Source organism: Phacochoerus africanus, chromosome 8 (assembly GCF_016906955.1).
Source record: "Phacochoerus africanus isolate WHEZ1 chromosome 8, ROS_Pafr_v1, whole genome shotgun sequence".
NCBI lineage: Eukaryota > Metazoa > Chordata > Mammalia > Artiodactyla > Suidae > Phacochoerus > Phacochoerus africanus.
The window spans coordinates 59,491,181-59,514,031 of NC_062551.1; the positions used below are offsets into that span (position 1 = coordinate 59,491,181).

General features: G+C 60.4%; 2 protein-coding genes and 1 long non-coding RNA gene across 6 annotated transcripts; 2 read left to right on the forward strand and 1 right to left on the reverse strand.

The window, feature by feature from the left end:
• Positions 1-195: 195 nt before the first annotated feature.
• Positions 196-1,502, reverse strand: LOC125133641 (uncharacterized). The gene is made up of 2 exons (XR_007136487.1): positions 1,401-1,502; positions 196-884 (listed from the first exon to the last, which is right to left on the reverse strand). It is a non-coding gene; the product is annotated as an uncharacterized LOC125133641 (long non-coding RNA).
• CCDC106 (coiled-coil domain containing 106) lies at positions 766-5,854 on the forward strand. Of its 3 annotated transcripts, none has more exons than XM_047792011.1 (7): positions 766-905; positions 1,559-1,627; positions 2,225-2,300; positions 2,449-2,556; positions 2,656-2,832; positions 4,192-4,404; positions 4,956-5,854. In XM_047792011.1, the coding sequence occupies exons 3-7, from the start codon at positions 2,270-2,272 to the stop codon at positions 5,270-5,272; spliced, it is 846 nt and encodes a 281-aa protein (XP_047647967.1). In that variant the 5' UTR covers positions 766-905; positions 1,559-1,627; positions 2,225-2,269; the 3' UTR covers positions 5,273-5,854. The 3 variants fall into 3 exon arrangements, with proteins under 3 accessions (XP_047647967.1, XP_047647968.1, XP_047647969.1); XM_047792012.1 differs by lacking the exon at positions 766-905 and adding an exon at positions 966-1,105; XM_047792013.1 differs by lacking the exons at positions 766-905; positions 1,559-1,627 and adding an exon at positions 1,455-1,517.
• Positions 5,855-6,487: 633 nt separating this feature from the next.
• U2AF2 (U2 small nuclear RNA auxiliary factor 2) lies at positions 6,488-22,630 on the forward strand. Of its 2 annotated transcripts, none has more exons than XM_047790578.1 (12): positions 6,488-7,517; positions 11,281-11,416; positions 11,988-12,032; positions 12,292-12,395; positions 12,569-12,720; positions 13,940-14,056; positions 14,183-14,321; positions 17,647-17,726; positions 17,808-17,930; positions 18,207-18,293; positions 18,556-18,804; positions 21,876-22,630. In XM_047790578.1, exons 1-12 carry the CDS (start codon positions 7,469-7,471, stop codon positions 22,008-22,010), a joined length of 1,416 nt encoding a protein of 471 aa, XP_047646534.1. In that variant the 5' UTR covers positions 6,488-7,468; the 3' UTR covers positions 22,011-22,630. The 2 variants fall into 2 exon arrangements, with proteins under 2 accessions (XP_047646534.1, XP_047646533.1); XM_047790577.1 differs by having other exon boundaries at positions 7,318-7,517; positions 18,207-18,305.
• The last annotated feature ends 221 nt before the right edge of the window (positions 22,631-22,851 follow it).

Sequence of the window (22,851 nt, forward strand, 5' to 3'; positions counted from 1 at the left end):
GCTGGCCTACACCACAGCCACAGCCACATGGGATCTGAGCCGTGTCTGCGATCTACACCAGAGTTCAAAGCAACACTGGATCCTCAACCCACTGAGTGAGGCCAGGGATTGAACCCGAATCCTCATGGATACTAGGCAGATTTGTTTCTGTGAGCCACAACAGGAACCCCTTTCTTTCTTTTTGACCACGATCCATTGTAAGAAACACATTTTACATGCAACTCAGTATACAGATACACAAAGTAAAAGCAAAACAAAAATTTAAAAATAGTTACCTCTGCCATGTGCTGGTCTCTCATTTTTTCCCATGTGCTTTTTTTTTTTTTTTTTTTTAAACTGCCAATTCCAGATTTCATTCTACTATGTTACATTCTCTGCACAGGAACCTGTAGTTTCAAAAACATCCATGGGGGGCAGGTGCTGTCCCCTGGATGTTTTGACTCAGGCTGCAGTTTATCTGTAGGTAATGTGGAGTGGGTAGGAGAGGACTGTGGCCTCGGTTTTCTAGGTGGTAGTCGCATTTAGGTTTGCCCCCTGCAGAGTTGGAGCATCCCTCTCATAAGGGCTGGCAGAAATTCCAGGGCGTGGATCATACTGGAGAACGGGAGGGGAAGAGGCAGGCAGCGCTGGGCCAGAAGCTGAATAAACATCTACCCTCCTAGTTAATTTTCCTTGCAGTCGGTTTTGTGCCAGGCACTGTCCTGGGCGTCATTTCTTCTTTCTGCTTCTTTTTTTGGGGGGGACGAGCACATCAGCTGCCTTTACTTCCCAGAGAGCCTCCCCACGGGCTGACACTAACAGTGCCCGATCCTGAGCTCTGATTGCGGTGGGACGCTGGGGTGAGCGGTCTGCGTGTGTCTCATCATTCTTGCCCCACAACGAACCTAGAAGGGATTATATTACAGGTGAGTAGACTGAGGCTGCGGAGGAGGAGCGCCTAGGGCTGGGATCTAGTTACGAATGTTCTAAAACCAGCTCTTAATCTCTAACACGGGTGAGGGTGGTGGTTTCTAGGCCTCTGTTTTTGGGGAGGGGTAACTACCCCGGGATCCCAGGAACCCTGGGGTCTGCCTGTGCTGAAGCGCAGAGGGAGACGAAGGAGCAGGTGTGTGTGGGGGGGGCGGTCCACACCGCCAGTTCCCAGGGTATCGCTTAATGGGATTCTCCCTGTGCTTCAACTTTCCTGGCTCTTTCCTACATTTCCCCGCTTCTCCCGGGCCCTCCTCGCACGTCGTCACCCACCCGGGGGATCACAGAGCCACCAGCTCTCCAGGAATTGGGAATTTCCTGACGTTCCCTGCCCAGGCTTCGCGGAGGGCGGGGGGGTGGGGTGGGGGAGTGCAGCAAGGGGCCATCGCGCAAGTGCGGCCCCGGTTTCTGCCGCAAACGGCCGGCCTCACCTGGGCCCGGGGACCCACAGAGAAGGCCCGCCAGTTGGCGCACCGGGCGGTCCTAGCGTCTCTGCCCTTCCAGTCGCCCGGCTCCAAGACTCGCCGCCTCTACTGGCCCGCCCGCCGGTGTGTGGTCGCTTCCCTCCGCTTTCCGTTATTCTTTGTAGACGCTCCCCGGCGCCGGGCATGGGCACCGCCGCCGCCGCCGTCGTCCCTGGGCCGGATTCCGCGCGCGGGTGGGTGAGCGTGGGGCCTCGGCCAGTCCGACCCCGGGCACCTGCGGGGGGTGGGGTGGTGGTGGCGGCGTAGGCATCCGGTGCATCCCTCGCTGGGACCACTTGTCACCATCGCTCCCCCTCCCACCCGCGGGACAAAGGGCGGGGGCGGGGGCGCATCCCCACGCATGACCTTCCCCCGCACTGCGCACGCGCCCAGCACCCCCAACGGGGGACAGGCCCTGGTGGCCCAGACGAGTGCGTGGGAGGGGTGTGGGGGTGCCCGTGGATGGGGGAGGCGCCGCGCGCGGTTTGGACCCCTAACCCAACGTATGGAAGTTGGGGCACACGCTACCTCCCCTGCATCTCTCACTTCTCTTGGCCCCAAGACGACCTGTGATGAGGATCTGGCCTATTTAGGCCAGGATGTCCCCACTCGGTCGACCCCACGGGTCTGGCCCCTCTTCCTCCAGCCCCCTCATTCCCTAGAGCCCAGGAGTTTGTTGCCCCAGGTGTCCTGCGTCAGACCCTGGAGTCCTGGCCCTTGGCACCCCTTCCCCAGCATGTCCCCAAGGAGCCCATCTGTGTCTCTCCATCTTGGCTGCTGTTTCTGTCCAGTGCCCCTGAGGTGCTCAACTGCAGGGGTTCGCAGGAGGCCACACCATGAATGACCGAAACAGCCGGAGGAGGACAGGTGAGGAAGCTGGGATCCGGCTCCGCCTTTGGCCCCCTGCACCTGCCCTGCCTTGCCCCAGCCCTTCCGGCCCCAGGGCGACTTGGATGCAGGCTGGTCCGAGGCCCTGGGGGACTGCCCTGGGCTGACCCTGGCCTCTCTTCTCCAGTGAAGAAGGACAGTGAGGCCTTCGAGATTTCCATCCCTTTCGATGAGACACCCCACCTAGACCCACAGATCTTTTACAGTCTGAGCCCCTCTCAGGGAAACTTGGAGGGTGAGTTGATTGGTGGGGTGGGGGGGGGGGGCTTGGGTCAGGTGGGGTCCAGGGCCCTTGAGCCCTAGGGTGTGACCAGGGTTCCTCCGCTGTCCCTAGAGCCTCCGGAGGCTGCATCCCCCACTGTGGCCCTGATGCACGGTGTCAGGGCCCAGCTGCACATGGCCCTGGAGAGGAACTCGTGGCTGCAGAAGCGCATCGAGGACCTGGAGGAGGAGAGGGACTTCTTGAGGTGTCAGTTGGACAAGTTCATCTCCTCTGCCCGCATGGATGCAGGTGAGGGGGCCGGTCCCCTCCCCATGTCACTGCTGGGCCCCTGCACCCAGCTCTGCCCTCCTCAGGGACACACGCATCCTTTGGTGGCTCAGGGGGACGTGAGGACTCTGTGCCCTGCTTGTCCGTATTTTGTGAACACTGCCCCTTGCCCTTCCCCAGATGGGGCTTCCCTTGCCTCATCTCTGGTCCCTCTTTTGGAGGATCCCGCCCCCACTCTCCCATTCCTGGTGTTCAGCCTCTTTTGGCTCCCTCGAGAGCTTCCTCTGCTGCCCTCTCTGGGAATTCAACTGAGAGTCTGGGCAAGGGACCTGCATCTTTTCCTTCTTTTTTAATGGCTGCACCAGTGGCATTTGGAAGTTCCCAGGCCAGGGATTGAATCGGAGTCACAGCTGCGGCATCACCAGACCCTTTAACCCACTGCACTGGGCTGGGGATCGAACCTGCGCTTCTGCAGGGTCCCAAGTCGCTGCACCACAAGAGCAACTCCAAGGACCTACATTTTTTTTTTTTTTTTTGCCATTTCTTGGGCTGCTCCTGCGGCATATGGAGGTTCCCAGGCTAGGGGTTGAATCAGAGCTACAGCTGCTGGCCTACACCACAGCCACAGCCACATGGGATCTGAGCCATGTCTGCGACCTACACCACAGCTCATGGCAACGCTGCATCGTTAACCCACTGAGCAAGGCCAGGGATCGAACCCGCAACCTTATGGTTCCTAGTCGGATTCGTCAACCACTGTGCCACGACGGGAACTCCTGCATCTTTTTTAATACCTATATTATTGGGGACCCTCTGCTCTGGAAGCAGTGCTAGCCTGGGTTGCTGGGGCCAACAGGAACCCACCCAGAATGCTCAGGCTAGGGGGCCTCTGGACTTTCTCAGTGGGAACCCCAACACTAGACCTCCCAAACACCCTTAGGAGGCCCCTGCATCTGAATCTCAGCTCTCCTTCTGAGTGGAAGTGGTGCCTCCCTTTCCCAGAGCACTAGGCCCAGAGACTGAGATTTCCTGTAGGGTCTGAACCCCCCACCTCCACTGTGGAGTCACAGACTCTCCCGAGGTCCCCAGTTCTGTCTTGGTCCACTGGGCCCGTCTCCCGGACTTCTTGCCACTGAGTTTAGGAGTCAGCCCAGGGACCTCAGCCTATACCCCATCCCCAAATCCCCATGGCCTGACTGTGTACCACCGTCGGTAGGGACCTCTGTGTCTCTGGTGCACTTCCTGTCTCCTTGGGGATCTCCCTTCCTAGGGACCTCTGTGGCCTGATGTCTGTCCCCACCTGGCAGACGGAGCTCTTGCCTCTTCGTCCCTCCTGTCCCCACGGTTCATGCGTGTGCGTCTCTTCCCACCTCTCTGCAGAGGACCACTGCCGGGTGAAGCCTGGGACCCGGCGGGTCGAGGGGGATGGTCGAGGTGGGGCTGGGGGTGAGGCCTCAGACCCCGAGTCCGCTGCATCCTCGCTCAGTGGAGCATCTGAAGAAGGCAGTAATGTCGAGCGGAAGAGGCAGAAGCAGAAAGGAGGCACGGGCCGGAGACGTTTCGGGAAGCCCAAGGCCCGGGAGCGGCAGCGAGGTGAGTGAGGCATGGGATGGAGGCTTGGGGGTCTGGGCTGGGGACTAGCTGTGTGACCTCCAAAGAACTCTCCCTTCCCCGAGCCTGAGTCTCCCATTGGCAAACAGAGATCTGATTCTCCTGTCCCTGCCTCCCTGCTGGTCGGTTCTCACTGCCACCTGCCACGTGACCTTCCTGAGCGTCAGGCTCCTGTCAGGAAGAGGGGAGGGGGTGATGGCTTAGGTGGGTTGGGAACGCATCCCTTTACCCACTCCCTCATTCGCTTTCCTGCCTCATCCCCGTCTCTGGGCCCACCTTCTCCCGTTTTCTGGTCTGCCCTGTCTCCATTTCACCCACCTGGTGTAACTCCCATTGCTCTTTCTCCTGATCTGTTTTGTTCTCCTGGTCTCCCCTCTGCTCCTTGCCTGTCTCTGTCCTTCTGGCGTTTATGTCCCCTCTCTCCATTGCTTTCCTCTTGTCCCCCATGGCTGCATCCCCTTCTTGTCCCACTTCCTTTCTCTGCCCGCACCCCCCCCATTCTGTCTCTCTCTTTCCGCCGCTTGGCCCTGCAGTGAAGGACGCGGACGGTGTGCTCTGCCGCTACAAGAAAATCCTAGGCACTTTCCAGAAGCTGAAGAGCATGTCTCGGGCCTTCGAGCACCACCGAGTGGACCGCAACACCGTGGCGCTGACCACGCCCATCGCGGAGCTGCTCATCGTCGCCCCCGAGAAGCTGGCCGAGGTGGGCGAGTTCGACCCCTCCAAGGAGCGTCTGCTGGAATACTCGCGCCGGTGCTTCCTGGCCCTGGACGACGAGACCCTGAAGAAGGTGCAGGCCCTCAAGAAGAGCAAGCTGCTGCTTCCCATCACTTACCGCTTCAAGCGGTGATCCCGCCCCATCTGGCCCAGGACACACCCTCTGGCCCCCACTTCCCTCCTCTTCGGCCCCCCGGCACCCGGGCAAGTGTGTGCATGAGTGGTGCACCCATGACGAGGGCGTCGAGGGTGGGCGGCTTGTTTCTGCGCGTCCTCTCTCCTTCCCCTGCTGTGGACCGCCGTTCCCTCCCCAGGCTCCCTGTACATAGATCTGCCCCCTCTGCCTCCCACATTCCTAGCGTCCTCCCCTTTCTCCGCATTCCCGGGGTTGGGGGCGGTCCTCCTTTAGAAAAAGTTCCCAAGAACTATCCAGGGGCCAGATCCTACCCTTTCCTAAACACTGGTACCCCCTCCCACTTGAGCGGGACTGTCCTGCCCTCACAGGGCCCTTCCTCCTGGGAAAACTGCGGGACCCTGCGGGGCAGAGGGGCACTGTACACATCCCGTCTCCGCCCCCGGACCCGAGGAGTGGCCGGCCCACCAGCCCGCCCTGCAAGGAGCTCCCCACCCGCATTCCGGGACAGCCCTGAGTCCACGTGAGAGAGAATTATTAAGAGAATTTAAATTAAAAAGAGGTGATAAAATTTGGAATAAACCAGGCCCCGGTCTCTTGCTGGGAGGGGGTGGCTGTTGCCGCGGAGACAGTGACGGGGGCTCCAGGGGGGGCTCCGGGGAGCGGATGGTCAGGCGGGAAATGGGGAGGTTGGGGAAACAGGGTGTAATTAGTCCCCCAGAGGCAGGAGTGGGAGGAGAGAAGCAGCTGTGCCCTGAACAACTCGGAGGAGCCGAACTCCGGGAAAGAGGCATGAGCCGACTTGGACCAGAGGCAAGGCGGCAGAAGGCGGGACTCAATGACTTTTGGGAGAGGCGACCATCGAGGGGAGCGGGGAGCTCTGAACAGAGACTGCCGCCAGGAGGCGGTAAAGCGAGATTCTCTGTTTCCCGGAAGGGCCCGCTGTGTGGCTTGCAGCGTCGGCGCGGTCGGGGGGGGGGGGGGGGGAGGGGGGGGCAAACGTTCGCTTGTGTGATTGCCACAGCAACCGCTAGAGGGCGGCCTTGCTCAACGGTCGGGAATGTAGTCCCTTCCCTGGAGGAAGGAAATCTCGCGCACGCGCGCTCGGGGCTGTGGCCCCGACGACCCGCCCCCTTCTCCGAACAGTGAGAGGTCTCGGTTCAGACCGAGCTCTACGCAGGCGCAGAAGCTCTCTCGCGCTCGCCCCTTCCACTTTGCGCATGCGCACAAAGCCGCGCTGGCAACCTCCGCAGCAGCCGCGCGCACTCTTCACCCCGCTGGCTGCTTTTGTCTCGCGAAACCTTCTTAGGCGCTCCTCAACATCGGTCCTTCTTTTCCTCCCCTCTCCCCACCGGGAGAGCCGGGTGCTGAGAGCCGAGACCCTGCCTCTTCTTTTCCCTTCCCCTGACCCACCTCGCCTCTGTCCTCCCTCCCTTTTTCGTTCCCGGAGCCGGAAGGAGCCGAAGCGCCCACGGAAAAAGCCGAAGGTGTCTGCTGTGAGTCCTTCCCCAGGCGGTGGCGGAAGGAGCCGAAGTTCTCCGAAAGGGGGAGGAGGTCGCGCTTGGAATCTCCGGAAAGAGCCGAAGTTTGGAAACGGGTTTAATCTCTGGTTGGGCCCGAGGGGGAGCGCCAGAGACCTTCGGGAAGTGCCGAAATCCGGGACGGTTAGGATTGTCGGAAGTGGCCGATTGCTTGGACAGGGCCGTCGGGAAAGAGCGGGTAGAATCTGTGGAAGCAGCCAAAGACGGACGGTTTGAGTTCTTGGAAGAAGCTGAGTTCTAAGGGGGGAGTCTGGGTGCTAGGAATGCGAGGACCTACGGAAACATCCGAACGTTGAAGAGCTACTATCCGAAAAGTTACGAAAACCTGAGAAGCCTGCGAAACCCTCGCTTCGGGTGTTTTCGGAAGCAGCCGAAGTCGCCTCTCCCTTCGCTCCTCCACGGTCCGGAAATAGCCGACGCGTTTCGGAGCCAGGCCCTGGGGGGAGGTGCGCCTCGTGGGCGGGCCGGCGGGGAGAGGGGCGGAGCCGGGGCGGGGCGGGGCGGGCGGCCGGGGCTTGATTAGGTAGGAGGCGGTGGAACGCCGGCAGCGGCCGGAAGTAGCCGAAGCAAGCGGCGGAAGTAGCCGAAGCGGCCGGATCGGGCGCGCGGCAAGGCGAGGCGAGAGCTACACAGGGCCCTACGCGGCCGCCTCAGCATGTCGGACTTCGACGAGTTCGAGCGGCAGCTCAACGAGAATAAGCAAGGTGAGGGCGCCGAGGGTGCGGGGCGGCGGGCGGGGCGGCTCTCGGCTTCCCCCTGCGTCCCCCGCCATTTTCCCCCTCGCTTCCTCCCCCCCCTTAGGCCCGCACGGCGCCCCCCCCACTCCGCGGTGCGCGCCTCACTCACGTGACCGCCCGGCGTGCCGCCTCGCGGGAGGGGAGGGGGCGGCGGGCGCATGCGCGCCGCGTTCGGTTCCGCGCCCCACGTGGCCACTGGCGCGGGCGCCGCCTGGCGCCGCAGGCTGTCGGGAGTCGGTTGCGGACTTATTTTCTATTTTTTTAATTTGGAAAGGATATTATGTAGATTGGGTCCCGCAACTCCTCCTTTTCTCCCGATGCCCTCGCACTTCCGCTTCCGGCCGGCCCGCGGCCGGTGTCTCCACGCCCCCTTTGTTCCAAAATGGCGGTTGGAGCCCCCCTTCACGTGGGCGCAGGCAGGGCCGCGGCGTGGGCCCTTTCTCGCACCGCCGCACTTTGCGCCTTTCCTGGGGGCTAGTCGCCGGGGTCCCTTCCGGCCCAACGTGGGTGATGCGGTCTCTCTTGGGAGAGGTCCGCACTGTGCGTTTTCAGTGTTCCTCCCGCACGCGCGGTGCTCTGTCGCGCCGTCGCGCCAGGCACAGTGTGGCGTGTCTGCCCTCCATCTCTCTTCAGTTAGATAGGTCCCCTGTGCTGTACGAGCCCACCTTCCGGGCGCCGCGTGTGTCCGCCTTCTCAACGTGGCAATAAAGAGGCTCGGAGCGAGTAGGGAGACTTAGCTCAGTTGGGAGGGTGGGAGGCAAGTCCCTCCGGTGATGCGGAGTCCAAGTAGGAAGCCGAGCTAGTGCCGACTAGTTTGGACACCCCACGAATGTTAGAACAAACTTAGGCCTGGAGGAGGTGGCGGGCGCGAGGCCTAAGCTCCTTGTGGTCAAGAGGGCTGCACGGGGGGCGGGGGGCGCTGGGGTCCCCCTTTCAGCCCAGTCTGCAGTTGGGAGCAGGTGGCTGGTTTAGGAGGAGACAGCGCCTGGGGAAGACGAAGTCGGGTTTCGGAGTGCCCACGGGGTGTCTGTACACGATGTAGCGCTTCACAGCACAGGCTTTGGAGGGGAGCAGACTTGGCTTCTAGTACCTGCTTTGTTGCTGAGTAGTTGTGGGACTTTAACACGTCTATGCTTTTTTTTTTTTTTATCCTTTTCTTGTGTGTAGTGGCTGTTAAATAGGTATGTGTCTTTGTTACCGGTTTCTGGAGTCAAGGGTGATGGCAGTACTGATAGTTACAGTTAAACTTTGAGCATGTGCTGTGGGGCAGGTGCTTTGCTAAGCTTTTACACGGCTTATCTAAGTAGATGGTCACCAGCCGTAGGGGACTGACGTGACTTCCTTTCCTTTGCAGAAGAGGAAGCAGGCTCAGAAAGTTTGAAAAACTTTCTTTGGTTTTAGCTGGTGAGAGTTGCAGCTGAGGTTAAGTGAGGTAATGTGTGTACAGTGTGTGGCATACGGTCTGGCATTCGTTAAGTGCCTAACGAGGGGTACTTTTTATTGTGAAATGATCCCTAGTGAAATTTCTTAGGAAGGTAGTGGAGAGGCTGCCCTGAGCTGCCTCAGAGATGGTGTCAGAGCTGGGACAGCAGGGAGAGGTGCTTTCCCAGCGTCATTATCCCATGTCCCACACTTGGGGCGGGATGAGCGTCGTTTAAAAGACGGGAACACTGAGGTTGCAAGGTACGGTTGCTGTTTTGTGGTTTTATGCAGTTGGTAGACAGGAAAGCTGAAGCTGATCCTGAGTCTGGCTGCAAAACCACGTGCCCCTAGGCTGGACTGCTAAATGGAACTGATGGAACCTTCCTTGGGGCACTTGCACACGTGCTGCTTGGTTTCTCTTGGGTGTCCCCACTGGTACCGGCACGTCCCTTGGGCTGGTGGAGTTGTTCCCACAACAAAGTGATCACAGCGTTTTGAGCAACCACAGCTGCCTCTCCTTCTTGACCTGTGTAGGATCAGTGTGTGGGTTGAGGCAGGGAACTTACTGTTGCTTTAAGAGGAAGCTTTGCCCTAGTATCATTGTGCCTGTGGGTCTTTGTCTCTGTGGTCCAGCCTCCTCCAAGCCTCAGTCCCTGCCTCCTGCACCTGTGTCTCCAGGGAATTAATTTCCTTGTCTGTGTCTCAGGCACCCAGCAGGCGCCACTTCTTCCTCTGTGTCTGTTCTTCTCTGCCTGCTTGTCTGTTTCAGAACCAAAGCCACAAAAGACGCTGTTTTTATAGTCGGCCCATCTTTCAAGAGTGGAGCCAGAGGCCCAGAGCCTCAGGCCTGCACACCTTTGGGCCCTCAGTGTCATGCTTACCTGCTACTTCATGCTACTTGCCTCCTGGTTCCAGGCTTTGATTTGTTTTTCGTGTTTAGTCTGTGTCTTCAAGGAGGTAACCGCTTGTCTTTAGGGGCTCCCGCCGGACCCTGGAGTGTTCCGGCTGCTCCATGTTGAGTATTGCCTAGTGCTTAACTGCACTTGTGGGCATTTCAGTGTTCACAACTTCCTTGTTTTTTGGCCAGGGGCAAGTCACGTGACCTCCCTGAGCCTCAGTTTTCCCATCTGTCAGGTGAGCCTCTAGCAGTGTCTCCCCAAAGTAACAGGATTAAGTACAAGTAGAGCTAGCACAGGATCTAGTCTTAGGTACCATTGCAGTGTTGGCTGGAATTTTTTTTCTGTTTTCCAAGGTGCGTGTTTTTCTATCTTTTAGTGGTTCTGGAGTTTGAGTTCACTTGTGAAAAGTTTTATGTTTAATTGCATCAGAAAAACACGTGAGACAAAAGCAGTAAAGGTGAGGTTAAGGTCCATGCTGACGTCTGGTCCTTACTGCTTTTCCTCCCTGTGTCCGGACAGACGGTCAAGTTGAGAAGCATGTTGACGTGCGTCTGAGGGGTGGGGCAGCATAGCTGGGTGTTGGTGTCTCGAACCAAGGAAATAGAGTGCCGCGTGGCCCTGGAACTGCCCCTCCTTCAGGGGTGAAAGGTCTGCTGGGAGCCGAGGGTTCTGTGGTTCTCCTGGGCAGGGAGGCAGAATCTGCCCCCGAGGGGAGGGGAGGGGGTAGAAGGAGCCAGCTAGCGGCCAGTGGGAGCTCTGAGAAAGCGTCCACCCTGGTTTCTCCTGTCCCTGGCTCTGAGGGCCTATGGGTCTGGGGGTCCTGGGCGGGTCACCTCCCCTTCAGCCCGGATTCTGGAAGGGGCGCCTCCCTGGAGGAGGGTGTCCTGCGCTCTTCGCCTGGTGGGGAAGGGCTGGGGCGGGGTGGGTTCCGCTGCTTCCCAGGCATCTCCGAGCCTGCCTGGCATCTGACTTGGGGCCTGGGTGTGGGGCTGTGGGGGCCAGCTGGTTGAGGAGGTCTCTCCTGAGGGGCTGCTGGGTCCCTGCAGGAAAACATCATTGGGTCTCTTGATTCCCCAGCCTCTAGCCCTGCCCCTCTCAGGGACGACCCTGGGGTCAGGCCCCTCAGCCCTGGAGGGGGACCAGGAGCCAGCCTCCTCTGTCTTCTCTGGCTCCCCAGCTCCTCCTGAGCATCCTCAGGTACCTTACACCCCGGGGCATCTCCAGGCCCTGCCCCTCAGGTAACCAGCTCCCGCCCCTGGCGCCCCAGGGTCCTGGACGCCTGTGGACCCAGGAAGCCTGCCGTCCCTTCCCCGTGGGGGGTGGCCTCCCTGGGGCTGGGCCGTAGGTGCCAGTGCGTGGGTGGGCCGGGCCGCAGCCTCCCTCAGCTCACCCTCCCCGCCCCTGCCCAGAGCGGGACAAGGAGAACCGGCACCGCAAGCGCAGCCACAGCCGCTCCAGAAGCCGGGACCGCAAGCGCCGCAGCCGGAGCCGGGACCGGCGCAACCGGGACCAGCGGAGCGCCTCCCGCGACAGGCGGCGGCGAAGGTACCGGTGGGGCCGCTCTCGTCCCGGGGGCTCTGCAGTTTGTCTGTCTGGAGCTCGGGGTTCCCTGGCCTGGGCTTCCTCGGGTTTCCGGTGGGTTGTTGGTGCAGCAGCGGGCGCTCGGGTGTGGCTCGGGCTCCCTCCCGCAGGGGCTCTGTCGTCCTCCCTCTTCCCCTGCCTGGTCCTCGGGGGCCGCCCCGGACCAGGGGGTTCTTGGAGCCTGTCTCTGCCCCGCCCGCCCGGGCGGCTCTTCTCTCTTCTAACGCCTCTTCCCTCCCTCGGCTCCTCTGTTCTCTCTGCCCCTCAGGTGAGGAAGGGCGGGACAGGTGAGGTCCTCCTGCCTCCTCCCACCTCAGGCTCCAGCTAGAGAGTGGTCTGTCGGGCCCTGCTTCCCTTCCTCTGGCCTGGGTGGGGGGCTGGGGGGAGACGCGGGGCCGAGGGGGCCTGCTTGCCTGGGGTTCACCTCGGCCCTGCCCCAGCCCTGGGGCTCAGTGCCCTGGGGGGTGGGGTGGCGTGTGGGGAAGACGAGGGTCCCCAGTCACCCCTCCCCATGCCTTTCCCTCCCACCCCCCAGCAAACCTTTGACCAGAGGCGCTAAAGAGGAGCACGGTGGATTGATGTGAGCTTCTCTTCCTGCCCCTTCCACCCCACGTCCAGTCCCCGCCTCCCTCCGGCCCACCTGCCCTGTCCCTGTCCAGCCCCGGCCCGAGCCCTGGGGAGAGAGTTCCCCCCCGCCTTGGAACGGCCCCAACCCGGATCCTCTCCCTCCTGGAGAGACCGCTGGGGTGGGGGGGCGAGGGGTGCCTGGGGGGACCCGCAGGCCCACCCTTGGTCAGACTGAGGTCGCCCCGCCCCGCTCTCCCCTCGCCCTCCCCCAGCCGGTCCCCCCGTCATGAGAAGAAGAAGAAGGTCCGCAAGTACTGGGACGTGCCACCGCCAGGCTTCGAGCACATCACCCCCATGCAGTACAAGGCCATGCAAGGTGGGCGCCTCTCTTTGGGGGCGGGGGGCTTTCGGGCCTCTGCCTTTGGAGTCCTTGGGGCGGTGGGGCCAGCGGGGAGCCGCCGCGGGCTGCGCTCCGTTGAGGAGCGTGCTGCTGCCCCGCGCGTCCACGGGTACCCTGCCATCCTCTGGTTCTTTTCTTTCCTCTCGAAGCTGCGGGTCAGATTCCAGCCACTGCCCTCCTCCCCACCATGACCCCTGATGGTCTGGCCGTGACCCCAACGCCCGTGCCTGTGGTCGGGAGCCAGATGACCAGGCAGGCCCGCCGTCTCTACGTGGGCAACATCCCCTTTGGCATCACTGAGGTACTGCCCTCCCCCTGCCCTGCCTCTCCCTGTCCCCCCCTATTCCTCCCCTCCCTCCCCTCCCTCTCCCAACCTGCACGGGTCAGACTCTGTTCCTGCAAGACCCCCCGGCCCCCTCCCAGACGGACGATGGAGTTGAGCCAGCCAGGGGCCGGGCTGGGGGTGGCCCTCTCCCTCCCTCCTCTCCCCTCCCGTCTCCCCTCCCTGCCTCCTCCAGCACCCAGGGATCAAGCACACACGTACCGTACCTACGCATCCACGGATCCGAATCCATATGGAGAGACAGAGAGGGAGACTCGGACACACACACACACTCACACACACTCACGCTCACACCGACGCTCGCTCCCCTCCAGTTTCTCTGACACACCTCTTGTTCTCTGCCGCCTGTCCCGTCCTCTCCCCACACTCTCGTTTTTGATCGCCCTGAACGCCCCACCTTCCCCACCGCTCCTCTCCCATCCCCTCTCCCCCACCCCTTCCCGTGGCACCCCTGAGAATCCCGAGATCAAAGAGTTGTTTCCATTTCTCTTTAAAGTGAAATATTGTGGGGCTGAGATCCCTCGTAGCAACAAAAAGTTTGCTACCGTCGTTGAAGGCAAGTAAGGTCCATTCTGACTTTCTCAACCTGCACTTTGCTACATTTGATGAACCAGCCCCCGGACTCCAGGGCCAGATCCCTCCACATCACTCTTTTCTCCTCCCCTCCCTCCCCCTGCCCCTCCGCCCTCCCCGCCCTCTGCCCCCCGCCCTCCGCCCCCCTCTGCCTCGGGTTTCTCTGTCCTGCCTGCTCCCGCTGCTCTCCCACTGTGCTGCCGTTTTCCTCTCGCTGTCACCTCGACGTCTCATTCGTCGACTCACGTGTTTCTTCTTGCTCTCTCTCGTTTCCTGACTCTTGGACGATCTCTTGCCTTTCCCCTGGTTGGGGCCCATGGCTCTCCCCGACCTCCTGTCCTGCCTCCTGGACCCTGGCTGTCTCCCGCTGCTGCGCCCCCCCCCTCCCCGCCCCCGTTTCTCTCATCTTCCTTCTGCTTTTGTTTCTGCTGCGGTCTCTGTGCCCCGACCCCTACTCCACTGTTCCTTCCCTCCCACCCTGCCCTCGTCCCTCTCCCCTGACCCCCAAACCCCTCTGTGTCTCCCTCTCTCACCCTTCCCCTCCTCTCTCCACCTCCCCCCCCCCCCCCCCCCCCCCCCCCCCCGTCTCCTCTTCTCTTTGCAGGAGGCCATGATGGATTTCTTCAACGCCCAGATGCGCCTGGGGGGGCTGACCCAGGCCCCCGGCAACCCCGTCTTGGCGGTGCAGATTAACCAGGACAAGAACTTTGCCTTCCTAGAGGTGAGCTGGGCGTGCGGTGGGGTTGGGCCATGCCCCCCTCTGCAGCAGCCCTCGTTCCCCACCCCGGGCCCTTCTGCAATCCCAGCACTGCCAGCATTGCCCCTCACCGCCGTCTCTTGCCTGTAGTTCCGCTCTGTGGATGAGACCACCCAGGCCATGGCCTTCGATGGCATCATCTTCCAGGGCCAGTCCCTGAAGATCCGCAGGCCTCACGACTACCAGCCCCTGCCTGGCATGTCGGAGAACCCCTCTGTCTACGTGCCTGGTGAGTGGCTGTCTGTCAGCCCAGCTGGATCTCTCGGGGAAGCGGTGCGTGTGCTTCAGAAGACACGGGTTTTCCCACCTGGCCCCTGCGCTTTGGGAGGTGGGTGTCTCTCCGTTTGGCAGAGCTGACGCCCAGAGAGGGTGACCTGTGATCTGCTTGAAGATGCACAGCTCAGCTCGCAAGGGGCCGAGCCAGGACCTGACCTGGCGTTGGTGTTGTGGAAAGCGAGGGGCCCAGCTCTGGCCCCCGGGGGTTGGTGTGCGCGTGTGTCCCCCCAAGGTGGATTGACACTGTCAGCAGAGCTTGGAGTGTGAGCTCTGACGCCTGGGTACCCCTCACCTTGTTTTTCGCTGTTTCTGTCCTCCTGGGTGCCGCTGGGTTCAGTACGTCCCAGTTGGGGTACCGCTGCGCGGACTTTGTTCTGTGAGGGCAGAAGAGCGAGTGTGTTTTGCCACGCAGGGTGTGGGGTCTCTTGAAATGGCTGTTCTGCAGATGCTGCAGGAAAAAACAGCCACAGGTGATACCCGAGCAGGTGGGTGTGTCTGGGGTCCATGTGCCTTAACTTTTACGGGGACCGTGCGGTACTCACATGCTGTCGAACAATCGCTCAGAAAGCTTGTAACTGTGCGGAAACCGGAAGCAGGCTGGCCCTGACCCGTCGGCTGTTTGCCAACCCCTGTGCTTTCGTGGTGGGGTATCTGTGTGGCTTTGGGCCTGTGTGGCGTCTGGTTGGGGTGTGGGGGGTTGGAGGAGCCATTGCTACTTAGCTGTCCTGGGCCCAGGTCTCAGCCCCTGGAGCTGCTTTGGCAGAAGCGGGGGGAGCCCTGGTGTGGGCTGCCTGTGGGGCGTGGGTCATGCCTGTGGGGTTCTGCTGGCGAGATGTCACAAAGAAGGGCACCCCTTAGAAGTTGGGTCTGTTCTTTTATTCACGTGGAAACGGGCATGGGGAGTCCAGAGAGGGTGGCACCTTGGGACTCGGGGCTGGGTCCCTGGCTCATATGTAGTGCTTTCCACTGAAGCACTTTGGGTCATTTAGCACATTTCTCTTTCTTTTTTCTTTTTTTGTCTCTCTGCCATTTCTTGGGCCTCTCCCACGGCATATGGAGGTTCCCAGGCTAGGGGTCGAATCGGAGCTGTAGCCCCCGGCCTACGCCAGGATCCGAGCTGCATCTACTACACCGCAGCTCACGGCAACGCCAGATCCTTAACCCACTGAGCAAGGCCAGGGACTGAACCTGCAACCTCATGGCTCCTAGTCGGATTAGTTAACCACTGCGCCACGATGGGAACTCTTTCTTTTTGTTTTTTAAGGCTGCACCTGAGGGATATGGAGGTTCCCAGGCTAGGGGTCGAATGGGAGTTAGAGCTGTCAGCCCACATGTTAGCCAGATCCAAGCCACGTCTGCAACCTACACCAGAGCTCACGGCAACACCAGGTCCTTAACCCACTGAGCCAGGCCAGGGATCAAACTTGCAGCTTCATGGTTCTTAGTCTGATTTGTTTCCGCTGCGCCCCAACAGGAATTCCTAGCACATTTCTTTCACGTGCAAAAGCCCTTAGGTGTAGCTGATATAGACATTGTGTGTGACCGTGTGACTGTTCTCTAGATTGTGCTACAGAACCTTCCTTCTTTTGGGCCTTTTCTTGGGAAATTCACTGTGTTTTAACTTGTATCAAAGGAGCCTACTAGTCACCCCTGGCCAGGCCTGGTCCCAGGTGTGCCCTGTGGATCAGGCGTTCACTGTCAGGTTGTAAAGGCCCGGCGGGTGACAGCTTGGGGCGGAAGGTGGCCCATTCCCTGCCTTTATTTATTTATTTTTTTGCTTTTTAGGGCTGCAGGTGTGGCACATGGAGGTTCCCAAGCTAGGGGTTGAATTGGAGCTACAGCAGCCAGCTTACACCACAGCCACAGCAACGCCGGATCCAAGCCACATCTGCAACCTACCTCACAGCTCGAGGCAATGCCAGATTGTTAACCCACTGATTGAGGCCAGGGATCAAACCTGTGTCCTAATGGATATTAGGTTCATTTCCACCATGCTGCACTAGGAACTCTATTGCCTGCTTTTTAAATACGGTTTGTCGGTGCATAGCCACTCCTACTATGCATGGGTGGGGCTTCTCAGTGGTCCTTTTTCTGCTCCGGTAGGCGCTGGGGTCTCCTTTCACCCAGGAGGAATGTGGGGCAGGGAGCGAGCACTCAGGTGTGATGGGTGGGGTCTGCGTCCTGTGGAAACAGGTGCGGCAGGGACAGGGACGGTGGTCCAGGGATGGCGCCAGTCCTTTCCTTCCTTGGGGCTGGGGGGGAGGGGGTGGTGGTGGTGGCAGAAGGCAAGAGTCCGCCTGCAGATTAAGTGTTTCGGTTCCACCTTTTCTTGGTACTAAAGGTAATGTCTTGATTCCCCCTCTGCTCCGACCAACGTCACCTTGGTGATGGAGGGGGAGAAGTATTTACAGACATTGTTGGTGAGAAAAGGAACATTTGGGGCACCTGGAAGACAGCTTTCCCACCTGGGTGGCAGGGGACTGATCTGGAGCCAAGTGTGCGTCCCCTGGCGCTGGGAAACCTCAGCCACGGTCCCTGTTACCGGGCCCGGCTGCCCAGGGCTGATGTGGGGTCCTGAAGCCTGGATGGACACTGGGAGTGGGGACGGCACAGTCACCTTGGCCTGTGTGAATTCAGCGGAAGCCTGAGCCAGCCCCTGGTTTCTGCCTGTGGGGCTCCCCCCCTTCCCAGAAGAACCTTAAGCTCCAGGACCGGGGTGCCGGGCACACGGTGTTTGACCACTTAGAATAGCAGACGCCGCTGAATCCCACGTGACTGAGCTGGAGAGTAGCCTGGGCAGCGTCGTAACCGTGCTCAGCGCAGGACCACAGCGCCAAGGGTGGGGAGGCTTCATGGGGAGGCTGGTAGGAAAGGGCTCTGCGTTGAGGCCTGAGGGGCGAGGAAAGGCTTGTGTATCGTTGTGCCCTCTCGCCAGGAGGACCAGAGCCGAGGGGACCTGCCCGGGCCACACAACAGCAGGTGGCAGGTTAGGGGCGTGAGCTCGGGTCCCTGTGACCCCAGGGCCAGCAGGTTGTTGCTGAGCCATGCTGGTGTTTGTCACAGTGTGTGCCGTGGAGGGCTGCTGGTGTGAACCTTGCAGGCTGGGCAGGCCTGGGAGTCCCAGTCGCCCGTGCTGGGTTAGGTGTGTAGATGGACAGGAGGAACCCGGGCCTCTCTCTGCCAGCCGGGTGTCACCGGTTTCTCCTGGAGACGTCCCCAGCTTCCGGGTAATGACCTTAGGCTGGGGAGTCAAAGTCCGTCTGCTCTCTTCCCTCTAGGAGTCGTGTCCACCGTGGTCCCGGACTCTGCCCACAAGCTGTTCATCGGGGGCCTACCCAACTACTTGAACGACGACCAGGTAGACCCTTCGGCTTTTCCTGCCACCTCCTCCCTTTCAGCCTCTGCCCAGACAAACTCACGGAGTCTTGGCCTGCTGCAGGTGAAAGAGCTGCTGACATCCTTCGGGCCTCTTAAGGCCTTCAACCTGGTCAAGGACAGCGCCACGGGGCTCTCCAAGGGCTACGCCTTCTGTGAGTACGTGGACATCAACGTCACGGATCAGGTGAGCCCTGGCCCCCACCCTGCCTCGCACCCACGCCGAGGTCGTCCCTCCCTGGGCTGGGCGGGGGGAGGCCAGCCTGCAGCAGGGCCTCGCACGCGCGCGGGGGGGGGGCCTTCCCCTTGGTTCCATCTCTATCCAAGCTCTCAACCCTGTGCCTTCCCCGTCCCCCACCAGGGCCCAGCGTTGGGCTGCGGGGGCTTGAGGGGAGGTGTCAGGCTCTTGGCCTCTGACCTGTACTTTCCCCTGCGGCCCCCGACCCTCCTCCCCCCAACACAGGCCATAGCGGGGCTGAACGGGATGCAGCTGGGGGATAAGAAACTGCTTGTCCAGAGGGCGAGTGTGGGAGCCAAGAATGCCACGCTGGTGAGCCCCCCGGCACGTCATCTTCCATTGGCTAGAGGGGCACCTGGGGGTGGGAGGGGCGGGGCCGGGCGGGTTCTCTTCAGCCCTGCTCCCAGCTCTCCTGGGCTGGGCTGGGGCCGGGCGCCTGGCCTTTGGTGGCGGCGGCGGGCGAGGTCTTCCCTGCCGCGGAAGGGAAGGCGTCTGAGGCGGGGCTGGGGCCGGCGGGCCTGGAGGGCTGAGGGCCGGGCCGCCCCGTGACGCCCTGCCCCTTGCCGCCCCACAGAGCACCATCAACCAGACCCCGGTGACCCTGCAAGTGCCTGGCCTGATGAGCTCCCAGGTGCAGATGGGCGGCCACCCGACCGAGGTCCTGTGTCTCATGAACATGGTGCTGCCCGAGGAGCTGCTGGACGACGAGGAGTACGAGGAGATCGTGGAGGACGTGCGCGACGAGTGCAGCAAGTACGGCCTCGTCAAGTCCATCGAGATCCCACGGCCCGTGGACGGCGTGGAGGTTCCCGGCTGCGGAAAGGTGTGTGTGCGCGCGCATGCGCCTCCGCACGCGTGCAGGAGCTTGGGCGAATGGCTCCCCACCTCTCCTGGGCACGTGCAACCCCTCACATGCCCGCTGCTCTGCCCCAGCCTGCTGACCCGCTCCTCTGACTCTCTGACTCTCTGGGCCCTGGTGCGTGCGTGTGAGGGGGTGTGTGAGTGTGCGTGGCGCTGCTGTGTGTGTGCGCGCGCGAGCGTGCTTGCGCGCTGCGTGTTGCAGACCAGGACTCGCCTCTGTGTTGAAGCGACGTTGACTCCCAACCCGGCTTTCGTGGGGTCTTGCGTATAGGGAGTAGGGAGAGAAGCGCTGGACGTGGCCCCACAGCCAGCAGCAGACCGTCTTGTCTTCTGCCGAGCTCACCCGTGCTGACCCTGAGCTCTCCCAGCAGCTCCCTGAGCCCTTCTTCCCAGTTAGCTCTCTGACTGCGGGGCCTGAGTCGGAGCCCCCTGAGGGACGCTGCCTCTGGCACCCTGCCAGGTTCAGCTGCTCCCACCACCCACGGGTGGCCGGGAGTGGGCGGGGCTTGTCTTCAGGCCGTATGCTGCCTGGGATGCCATGGGCGCCTGAGGCAGTAGCTGGTCAGGGGGCCCAGGACTGCAGGGGGACGGGGGTGATGTGGTGAGGCCCCGAGTGCCGGATGCCCAGTTTCCAAGCAGGCGGCTGGGGTGCTGGGCACGAGGCGGCGAGGAGGCGGGGTAGCCGGAGGGCAGTAAGCAGAGGGCAGCGGGGTCCGTCGTGGCTGACCTTGTAGGGTCACATGGGTCCTAGTGAGAGTGTTGGGTGTCCTTTTGAGTGAGAAGGGAAGGGGTTACTGCGAAGTCTTCAATGGGGGGAATGCTTGGCACGTAGAGGTGGTTCCTTGTAAGGTGGGGGTGGGCATGGGTGCGCAGCCAGTGGTTAGCCTAGCCCTGCAGAGCTGGCACCTGCTGGCTGGGGATTGGAGGGGCCGAGGGACAATCTTTGGAGCTTTGGGAACTGACAGCTCGTGGTCACTTGGGTGAAAGCTGGTTCCCTGATTTAGAGCAGTGGCAGGGGATGCAGAGAAGTCCATGGCCTCTAGATGCCCAGATCGTGGGAGCTGATTTGGGTGTGTCAGGAGTGGTGAGGAGTCAGGTGAGAGGCAGGGGAGATGAGCAGGTTGAAGAGAGGGGAACAGTGTCAGTCCTGGGGGGGGGCTGGCTTTGAGGTCCTGAGACACCCCAACAGAGATGTGGGGGATGGCGGGCTGGACAGAGCTCCTTCCCAAGTGTGAGGTCAGATGGACATACTGGTCCCCAGTGTTCAGGTGGTGGTCTGGATACGCTTGCCCAGGGAGCAGCGGGGGACAGCATCACCGCTGGGGGGCAGGGGCCAGAGGAGGAGGGCAGGCAGCATTTATTTTCACCTGCTCTCCTGTTCCCTCCTCACCATGCCCTGGAGACACTAGGTCCCCACTGGCTAGTTTCATCGTTGCACCGGAATGGAGGATCCTGGCTTGCTGGGGTGCTGGGAGAAACTAGGAAGCACCCTGCCAGGTCTCTGGGATCAGCATGCCTGTTTGTTTGTAAACTTCATCATTCTTTTCAAGCACGCAGGAAGGGGAGAGAGGGAGGAGCCGCCATGGCGATGGAATAATGTTACAGCATAGTATTCATCCTATTGCGGTGTATATAGTGGTGGTACACATGCCTCACTGCCCAGTTCAAGTTACCTTGTCATTAATTTGTATAATCAGCCCATTTTTACTGAAACAAAGAATATTTCACATATCATGTTTCCCCCAAGATTCTTTTTTTTTATTTTTTTGTCTTTTTGTCTTTAGGGCCGCACCTGTGACATAAGGAGGTTCCCAGGCTACGGGTCCATTTGGAGCTGTAGCCGCCGGCCTACGCCAGAGCCACAGCAACGCGGGATCTGAGCCATGTCTGTGACCTACACCACAGCTCATGGCAATGCTGATCCTTAACCCACTGAGCGAGGCCAGGGCTGGAGCCTGAGTCCTCATGGATGCCAGTCAGATTCGTTAACTGATGAGCCACAGCAGAAACTCTTCCCCCAAAGGTCTTAAGCGCACTTCTCTATCTCAGCTACTGATAATTGGTGGCCTGGTAACTCTTGCCTTCGGGTCTGTGCTGTGTGCTGTAGGATGTTTAGCCTCATCCGCAGCCTCCACCCACTAGGTGCCAGGAGTACTGTGCATGCCTTTGTGACTGTGAAAAACATCTCCAGACATTGGCAAATGTCCCTTGGGGACACATTCACTTGGTTGAGAATTACTGCTGTGAACAGTTGACTTTAAAAAAATGTTACTTTAGTGAAGCCACGCTATACCTACCATCAGTACATTAACTAGAGAATCATTAAGATCCGCCTCCCCAAGCCACGTTCATGTTTCTCACTGTTTCAGAACATTCTCACGGTTGATGGAAATAAGGAACCCGAGGGACCCCTGCCATTTGGTTTCAGACTTTTTCTTAAAGTTCATCAGTTCTTTACCCCACCCTAGCTCTTTTGCTTGTTGAGGCAATAGGGACATTTGTCTTACAGGATTCCCCAGGCTCTCAGGCTGCTTTTACCTCCTCTCTCTACACTTCCGTAAACTGGTGGCTCAGGCAAGATGAGAAGCCTGAGGAGATCAAGGTTTCAGGTTTTGTCTTTCCAGTCAACCTGGGTTTGGATAGAAATTTCCAAGTTTTCCTCACTTCATCCCTTGTCCGGGGGAGACATCCATGTCCTTGGGTGGCGGAGGGACTCCCCCCCCCCCAGCATGGTGCCTGATGCAGGGGAGACACTCAACACAAGTGGCCTCTCTCTGAGTTTACGCCTGGCCTCTGTCCTGTGGGGCTCTTGACTCCAGCTGCCTTTGCAGGTCTTTCCTCCGTGTTTCATTCTTTGATCCTGGGGTGCTGGAGGAGGTTTGGATAAATGTTCCCACACCGGTAGTGAGCCCCCTCTCGCCGCTTGGGAGTTCTGAGTTGGGGGTAGATGCTGGCTGGTTGCTGTGAGGGAGCCAGCTCATCCTCGAAGGCAGAGGCTGGTTGGTCTTCACACCTTGGCTCTTGTTCCCACAGATCTTCGTGGAGTTTACCTCTGTGTTTGACTGCCAGAAAGCCATGCAGGGCCTGACGGGTCGCAAGTTCGCCAACAGAGTGGTTGTCACAAAGTACTGTGACCCCGACTCTTATCACCGCCGGGACTTCTGGTAGAGGCGGCGGGGGAGGGCAGGGGCAGGGCTGGCTGGGGGCTTCTCCCCCTCCCGCTCCCCCTCTTTTCCCCCTCTGAAGACGATGGGCAGAGGAGTGACAGCCGAATGACAGCCTGACAGCCGGCAGCAACTGGAATGGCAGCAATTAAGGGTGGGGGGGTGGGGTGGGGCTTGGGGCGGGGAGGGGACGGGGGAGTGCTCACACAGGCCCACACAGACACACACACACAGAGGGAAGGGGGGGGCGGGGTGCACAACAGGGCTGGGTCGGATCCCCACGGCCCCTCTCCGAAACAGTCTTTCCTTCCTTACGCTCCCTTTCTCTTCCTCTTCCCACCGTAGAAACGTAGCGTGTTTATATTTTATGGCCAAACTATTTTGAATTTTGTTGTCCGGCTCCTGTTACGCTGCCCTCTCCCCTTTCAGGACCACAGCTCCCGTCCTCTTGGCCTCTGGTCCTCTCCCCGGTGTTGTCCTTGGTTTCTTATGTAGCTGATTCTTTCCACTTTAGTTCCTCCAGACCTGCCCCCCAGCCCCGTCACCCCGTCCCTCTCCTACTCTCTGTGGCAGTTTCATATTTGCTAAGACGAATTTGCTCATTAAACATTTTGTTGTATTTTACTTTATGGAGCTGCTCTTTGTCTGGTGTATGTAACCCCCACCCTTCCATTTCTCGGGGGTTCCTTTGGCCTAGGCTGAGGCGTGGGTCCCGGAGGCCTGGCAGTCCTCAGCGTCACCCCGGTCAGGACGCCCCGGCGCCCTTGGCACGCTGCAGGTGGCACACCCCGCCTGCGTGGCCTGCTGGTCCAGGAGGACGGTGTAGGGCGTGGCCCTGGAGAAGA